This window comes from Macadamia integrifolia, unplaced genomic scaffold, assembly GCF_013358625.1.
Source record: "Macadamia integrifolia cultivar HAES 741 unplaced genomic scaffold, SCU_Mint_v3 scaffold2596, whole genome shotgun sequence".
Classification (NCBI taxonomy): Eukaryota; Viridiplantae; Streptophyta; class Magnoliopsida; order Proteales; family Proteaceae; genus Macadamia; species Macadamia integrifolia.
In genome coordinates this window covers 31,292-39,897 of record NW_024868822.1, presented here as the reverse complement: position 1 = coordinate 39,897, position 8,606 = coordinate 31,292, and the positions used below count along the sequence as shown (strand labels likewise).

At 37.3% G+C, this 8,606-nt stretch overlaps 1 protein-coding gene across 1 annotated transcript; it reads right to left on the bottom strand.

The window, feature by feature from the left end:
- Positions 1-442: 442 nt before the first annotated feature.
- On the bottom strand, positions 443-3,770 carry LOC122066809 (probable stress-associated endoplasmic reticulum protein). Its single transcript, XM_042630641.1, has 3 exons — positions 3,505-3,770; positions 1,575-1,731; positions 443-729 (listed from the first exon to the last, which is right to left on the bottom strand). Exons 1-3 carry the CDS (start codon positions 3,505-3,507, stop codon positions 683-685), a joined length of 207 nt encoding a protein of 68 aa, XP_042486575.1. The 5' UTR covers positions 3,508-3,770; the 3' UTR covers positions 443-682.
- Between the last annotated feature and the right edge of the window lie 4,836 nt (positions 3,771-8,606).

Sequence of the window (8,606 nt, the reverse complement as noted above, 5' to 3'; positions counted from 1 at the left end):
GGGGGGCAAGTGCATTTGACAGGAGTTTTATCTCTAGACTATAAACCTGACGCCTACTCTTCCAGCAGAAGCTACAAGGCGAGTGCATTTGACAGGAGTTTTATCTCTAGACTATAAACCTGACGCCTACTCTTCTAGCACAAACTACAACCAGTGCACTATGCACTGGATTCACCTTCTTTTCCTTCTTCATTCCCGCATGTTTTGACATCTTACACACAAGGTCAATAGTGGAGAACAAACAGTAAATATGAAGAGGAGAGGGAAGGGGAGCCAACGTGTTTAATGAAGAAAGAGGGGAAAGAGACTATGAAAGGGAAGCACACACAAGAGACTACTGTGCACTTCCTTTTCTTTCTCTCTCTCTCTCTCCCCATTTCTTTTCTTGGATTCCAAACATAGCCAGAAGGATAAGCACTTAAAATCTCAAATGCAATACAAATGGATCAGAATTTTCAACGCTTATAAAGTACAAAATTTACAACGAACTTGTCAAGTCCAAGGCTGAAAAACACATTTAGATCCAGCAAACACCATTTTATTTTATTAGACAGGAAATTAGGAAACCAAATAGCTACTGTCTCAACCTGTTCTTCCTAAACACACACTTACTTTCCTAGGTTAATGTTACCACCACCCAAAGCATATCTCCATGTTCAGCGAAACTTCCTCCTCCATAGTCTCAGGCCATCCCGCGACTTGTGGCCGTCCTAATAATCTGGAACAGGGCTGCCAACCAAGAAACCACAAAATGTGAAATACAACTTTGACATGGAACCTGATGCTTGCGCATCAAATTATAACATAATAATACCAAATACTTTCTAACGTGAGATTTAAGGCTGGGTTTGGTATGATACTCGGAATAGATTCTGAGTCTAAAAAGCATTATGAAGCGAGAAAATAGAGAAGAACCAGGCTTCAGAATGCATTCTAGACCCAAAATCTAATTTGAGAATGCGTACCAAACATAGCTTAAGGTGCCTGAAACAGTTCGCTTAAACCATCACCTATATAAAGTTCACGGCACATTTTAGGTGCAACAAAATAAACCCTTCTCATGTTATGCTATCATGCATCAGTTCCAAGTTCCAACGGCTTGGTTCTTTGGGCAGCCAAGCTTTACCAAGAATTACAATCATCATTCAACGTCGTCCTATGCAAATGAATTATATATATAAACACACGAAAGAAAAAGGTTCAGGATGGCCAGAAATGCAATCTGGAAACAGCAGGTAATTATGTTTCAAAACAAGATGAATGAATCAATAGAGATCTCACAAGAATTATAAAATACAACGGAGGCCCTGGTACCCACAAGACTAAGATTAGTTAAGAAATAGAACTAATTGCCCACAGGCAGACATAAACTCAATATAGCTATTGAGGTTTATAAGAAAACTGATATCAAGGAAACGGGCACATGGTGTCGATATAAAATGTCAGACCTCACACCATTTGATTCCTACTTTGCTATTTGCAACATGCAGTGATTAAACAATAGGTATGTAACATAGGCCATAGATCAGAATTTAATTGATAAAAGAAGTAGGGAGTGGGTGGAAAGAGCATACATGATCCAATGACCACAAAAACAAAAAACCCAAGCAAAATTGGCCCGACTGGGTAGTCATTTCCTTTCTTTACCGGGGTTTCAGGAACTGTTCCCCTCTTTGTGATATTTTTCTGAAACTTCGCCACTTTCCTATCTGCAAGGCGCCTTGAGGTAGTCTGTAAAACAAAAATGCATCATGAGTACAAAATATTATGATGTCAACCAGCAAGATGGAACAGTTGATGAAACAAACTAAAGCCGGTAGCTTAAAAAACTAGTGCATCAATGCTGAATCAACAGATTACAGCCACAGAGTACAATAGTAACAAAGACAATATTGGTAATAAAGCCCATTTACACTATTTTTCAGAGGTAAATTTATTGGATTTTTTCTGGCCATAGTGCAACTAACAATACCTATCACATATATGTCTGAATATCTCTTGAGAGTGGACAAACTTAGAGACCTCTTCAAACTGAAACAAAGCATTCGAATTCACCAAAAGAGTAAAAGAAAAGAGGAAATATGCGAGTACCCTTACATCAATTTGATAAGATAAGGCTTCCTATACTCCAATTTTTAAAACCCAAGGGGTACCTCAGTTCGCAAGGACAACACCTCACAATTAAATGGTCATGGATTTAATTCTCCTTGGCGCCTACTTATCCCCCCCAAAAATTAACCCCCACACAAATTTCTCCCACAGCAACTCAAGGTTTTCATAAGATCTTAAAAAGTCACAGTTGTAGCATTGCAGAGGGCACTTCCATTTTTTTTTCTAATATTCCCTAGATGTATGGAGGGCTGTATGACTGCAAGCCTGATTTGTTTCGCAAACTTTTTCAAGAGTAGAGTCTTTTATGAATACCTATGAAGCTAATTTAACAACACTGGCTACAAACTGAAAACTTGCAACTTATATTCCAGGGGAAAAATAATCATTTGGAGAAGTGTTTGTGGCGCCTCAGGTGCAGCTAAAAAAGTTCAAACACCTTGGGGTAACAACCTCAAAGATGAGGTACGCGAGAGGAGCTGCTTTTCAGTTTTCACATTGAGCTTGATGTATGGTGGGCTCATGCCTCATGCTTTTACCTCTTCATACACTGGCCTTACAATGAGCTTCAAGGGGAAAAGTTAATTTGTTTTGTGTTGGAAGGTGTTGAAACCAATACTAAGTCTACTGTTTTGAGTCCCCATATAACACTAAAATTTTAAAATAAAATCAAGAAATAATACTGGACATCCACGTTGCCTTGTATCCACTCTAACCTAATCACCTCCATCTCATCCCAAAAGGGTAAGAAATTGAGAATCATTAGATTCATTTTGATGAGAAAGATAGGAACACTCAATAAAAAAAACCTCAGCTAGGAACTGAAAAAGAAAAAAACAAACACTTCGAAGATAAAAATAACAGAAATCCTATAAGCATCCATATTCCACTTATCCATGCTAATATTTTCCATCCCAGGAAGAGAAACAATCCACCTAGTTACCACAAGAGGGGGGAAGAGAGAGCCAGAGACGATAAATCCATCAATAGATCAGGAAGCCCAGTGACCAGTGCATATTGAAGAAGACGACTAGCAGAAAAATTCGACAAAAGGGCAATTAACATTTAAAAAAAAAAAAAAAAAAAAACACACACACACACACACAAAATTCGACTTATCTACAGAGAGACGTTTCAAACAATTTAAAATAGCAGGAAAAAAAAAATTGGACATAAAAAGGGCACTTTTCGTAGAACAGGACATCAAAACAGAAACCAACAAACCAAAAACCCTCGTAAGGTCTCTGGGGAGAAGGGATGGACGGAAACAAGATTCTGAACCCAGGAATCAAAAACCCACCAAGGTATAAACAATTCACAGAAATAGATGTTCTCAACTCATGGTATCAAAATGAAGGAGACAAATTGAGGGAAATAGCTATTGAAGATTCTTACCATTTTCTTCGTCACTGATAAGGAGCAGCCGTTTGTGAAAGGTGAGCCCAAATTTCAACCTGAAGAAAGAAGCGTCGAATTAAGAAGCCCGCAACCCTGCAATTGCAATTCAACAACTCAAAGATGAACTCTGAGGAGGAAAAGAGGAGAGGGTAAACAAAGTTTTCGGGTTTCGAGAATTATTGCGGTATATGCATTCCGATCCTGTGTCAAATCTGTATAACCATATATCAGATTTAATTTTGACTATAAAGAGGATTTTTCTTTTGGTAAGAGACTATAAAGAGGATTGACTTGGTCAATCTATCTAAACTGTTAAATGTATGAACAAAAAGCCTTTTTTGGTACTTTCCCTTCACCCAATGTGGATAAAAAATTTTTAGTTTTACTTGTTTTCAGAAAAAGTTTGTTGACCTCTGACATTGGAGGAAGTTTTCCTTCGCTACAGGTGATTAGGATTGGGATCCCCTTTAATTTTTTTTTTTTTTTTTTTGGATAAGGAGATCCTTTTTAATGACCATCTAATCTTTCATGCAACATGCCAACCACGTGGGGTTGCGTATCCTCAAGAGTTGTATGCATATAAGAGGCTGTGGATGATCTCAATTTAGGCGATAAAGTTCATCATTCCATTTTAGAGTTCACAAGTTATTATAGGGTTTTTAGGCTCTTCCTAAAATCTCCTTTTGATACCTTACGTGCAAGGGTTCACATGGAAATATTATTCTCGTTTTCATTCCAATTGTAACATGCAACCATACTTCTTGTGTATACTCACATTCTCTCTCATTCTCACATGAAATGAAGAGGTGAGGTCCCTTTGCATAGATGTTAAGGTGCAAAAACATATCCCATTTATTGTCATTTAAAAGATGAAAAAGAGTTTTTACGAAAATAAAAAGAATAGGTATTTACACCTAAAATGTATAAATGTATGTAGAGAGGATTTGAACTCTAAAATGACCCTCGTTCCTATTCCATGTTTCAAACCCTTCTCTCTCTCTCTCTCTCTCTCTCTCTCTCTCTCTCTCTTGTTACATGCTCAATTGAAACCTTGACATTTGAGATATCTAGTAATAGAGATAAAATTTCCCATGGCTATTCTTCACAACTCTGCTATGAAAGTCATTCCACCAACCTTTTCACATCTATGCTCCCCTGACCTCTGGCAACCTAATTATCTTGAGCATATATTGAAACAACAGACCATAATCCACAACAGCAAACACAAATTGAGAGTAACAAAGTATAACATCCACTTTCACCTTAATTGTGTTTTTCGGATCGTAGATAGATTTCAGTTTTTACAGCAAGATCTTCACCCATCTCATTAGAGCTTCAATGCTCCACTTGCCTCCTGATATTTTCACCCTTTCTTTCATTGTCGTTCGTTTGAGTTTATTTATACAAAAAAAAAAGTTGATTCTATATTTGGATGTCAAGAAAAAAAGAAAAAGTTCAAATTGAAACAAAGAGATAGATACATAAATGATAAATCAATGAGTGTCTCATTATTATTATTATTATTATTATTATTATTATTATTATTACTTTAATAGTCCATTGGAGGTGATGGTACACAATGCGCATAAACGCTCACCAATGACATCACCCTACTAGGTGCTAGTACGGCTAATGACCACCTACTCCTACACTCACCAACGAACTGGGATCCTCTATTGCGCGACATAGTGTGTAACGCAGATTCACGGGCTGGGAGCCCCTTGGGCTGCGTGTCTGAGGGTTCCCAACCCTTGGATCTATGCTACCCTGTAACGTACGGTACAGAAGAACCCCATCCCTCATCCACTCACTCACATAAGCATACCATAGCGTTTGATCCTACAACCTCTTCCCTTAAACACCAGCTCTTCATGCCGAAGCTACCACCACTAGGCTAAGCTAGTGTCCAATTAGCGCTCACGAAGGACTCCATCACTTTAAAATTCCAACAAAAAAAAACAACTAGCATTTTCCTTCTTTCCTTACTTATTACTCTGGTTTAGTGGCTGGATTACTTAGGTTTACAATAGTATCCATTTTCTGGGCTGGCTGGTCCGACTCTTCCATGGACATAATCTGAATCAGTGTTGTCTCGCCATCCAAACTTATATTTTTTTTCACATCCTTGTTCCCAACCTACAAAATTACCTTGGCCTCTGGAACGTGAACGCATCCTGATCAGTCTTCCTGACACGCCATAGTCCACGATAACAAACACAAGTTAACAATGACACAGCAACACTGAAGCTCATCCAGCTTCGCCATAATTATGTTTTTCCATGGTTGATAGGTTTTAGTAGGGGTGTCAAAACCTAGCTCGAATTGGTAAAATCATTTGAAAAAATAGGATCGACTCAAATCAAATCGAACTTTATTGAATGTGTTGTTTTGAATTTGGTATGTGGGACCAGTTGAAACAACACCCAACCAAATGAAATTGATAAAAAATTATTGAGTATAAGGTTATGAGTAGGTGAATTAATTATCCATTGAATGATTTGATAGTAACTTACAAAAAAAAAAATAAATAAATAAAAATTGATATTATGGTTCATTTTGTGATTTAATATTAGTATTTCTCCCTGGTTAGATATCCATTGATTTCAATATTAGTTATTTTTCCATTAATATTTATTCATCTTTGTTCTGATTATAATATAAACACATCAAATCAGTTTCTCTATTCTTTGCTATTTATTTATTTGGAAAATTGTCTTGTACAACCACTCTTTTGAAACCTTATATGAGATACCACCCTAAATTCTCAAAAATATCAAACGTACCCCTAAAGTCTAACACCGTTAATTTATAAATAAAAATTACTCTTTTGAACCTAAAACCAAAATAGTAATAAAAATGCCACTTCTCATCCTTTTCACCGTTTTTACTCTGTTTTCACCTCTTTTAACCTGTTTGAACCTTAGAACGAGAATGTAGCAGCCCAGGTTAAGAGGGGTGAGCTTCATAGGGCATGTCGAAGGAGAATGAGCCATTGAGATTATATGCCTACGGGGATGAAGCGTGTACAATGATTTACAGATACATAATGAGTTTAATGAGGTTTTAGCACATATACGAGGTAGATGATTTTTTGGGGGGGGGTGTAAAATGACGACTTCTTACCTATCCGGATCCGGATCCGGATCCGGATCCTCTCCAATATTAGGGTGCATGTTCAGATGCTTCCAATCACTGAATGCCGCATTAAAGAGTATCCTAATTCAATAGCAGTCGCATGCAGTCCAAAATATTTTTAAGTGTTGAATACAGACCGGACACCATGTTACGCTACAAAGAATCCAAGTCCGTGGCTTCTCATAAACCAATACACTACCACCTCTAAAAAGAATAGTTACAAAAGGGAACTGCTAAGATAACTCCCTACGTCACTACCGCCACTTGCCATGCACCGCCACTTGCCGTGCACATCTCCATACAAAACCATGCGCGACCATAACAGTCCATTCCCTTTTAGGATTGGACTTCTCCCCAAGTTCAATTTCTAGAAAAATGGGAGCTGATCATATCCAGGTCTTCCCAAGTCGCATCAGCTAGTGAGAGGCCCTGCCAGTGTATGAGAGAACTTGGGTTCTACACTTGACTCCTCTTGTCAAGAACTGCTTGAGAAAATGGATGGAGGGTTTCATCAGGACTTCTTAGAACCGGAACTGGTGGAAATGCAAGAAGAGGGTTTCAAGAATTGACAAATCAGATTGGGAATCGCCCATTCAGATCAGAGTTGGTGATCACCAATGAGTTGATGCAGTCGATTCCTGATAAAAACACCAAAATCATTGAAATATTCCACGAATATGTTGATTCTAGGGATTTTTTAGACCATTTCAAGTCTAATCGGAATTGACATTGATCGCTTCCGTCAACAAAATTTGCTTTGTCCCTATTGTTTGAGCTTCCTACTTCAACCCAGACATTCAACTTTTGGATGGCGTATGATGCACCTCGAGCACCTCAAGTTCCTAACCGAGAATCGGTTTGCTCCCAAGGGTATCTCCACGGTCTCAAGGTGTTATTTATGTCTTCCCGCTTCGAAAAGCCTCAGTCATATTTTTTTGGAGTGCTTTTTCACTAGGAAAATATCAGTGGGTCTATTATTCTATGTACATAAGATCAATTACTTGGAAAATAACTCATTGTATTGCCTAGGGATACAATAGTCATAATACGTGGCAAATTAATGGCAAAGAAGAGTGCAACTATGCGGTTTACTCACAGTCGGTCAAATTCTCTTATCAAATTGACAATTGGTGACCGGACCAAGTGTGGGTAGCATGTCTAATTATCTTTTGTTGTTTTTAGGCTCCTGTTGATGGTAATGCCGAAAGTGGAGTCCTCAGGCAATGTATTATTTTTCTTGGGCTCTGTTGATGGCAATGCCTTAGGTAGAGCTCCAAGGTAATCCCAACTTGGGAACACCTCCTGGACTTATTCTCTGTCTATCTTTTTGTTATTAATATATACTTTGCTGACTTTCTGACAAATAAAGACTTAACAACTAAAGTCTTGGTTAATTAACAAATCACCAAATTGATTAGTAGAAGAGTAAAACTGGATGGTGAGCTTAACAAGAAACAGCATTTTTCTTTCCCTCAAAGATAAGGATATATATATATATATATATACTTGCTAAAATAGTGAGATACTCCTTAGCCCGAAATGCCATCAATCATTTTGTCAAAATTTCACTCTATGGTTGGAAGAAGCTTGTATTCCACCAATTATGTTCTCCCTGTTTCAATGAATAAATGAATTTCTACAAGTTACCAAAAAAAAAAAATTTCTAAAAAAACAAAAAAACTGAGATATTATCTTAATACAGAATATTAGGCCAAGTTAAATGGATAACAATATCACATAAAATATAAATAATCCTAAGTGGGTTAAGCAATATAGCAATCAATACAACTAAATAATAAGAAATGAATCATATTTGTACAACTAATATTACTCTTTTTAAAACTTTGAATAAATGAGATAAACTATAAAAAATAAATAATGGAAAATGTTTTCTATCCGATAGTGTATCCTTCACCCTCATATAGTTCCATCTATCTCTCTCCTCTAGCTTGTGTAATCACCTC

Coding starts and splice junctions, on each gene's coding strand:
- LOC122066809 (XM_042630641.1), bottom strand. Junction 730..1,574: donor TTTTGTGGTCATTGGATCAT/GTATGCTCTTTC, acceptor CTTGGTTGGCAG/CCCTGTTCCAGATTATTAGG.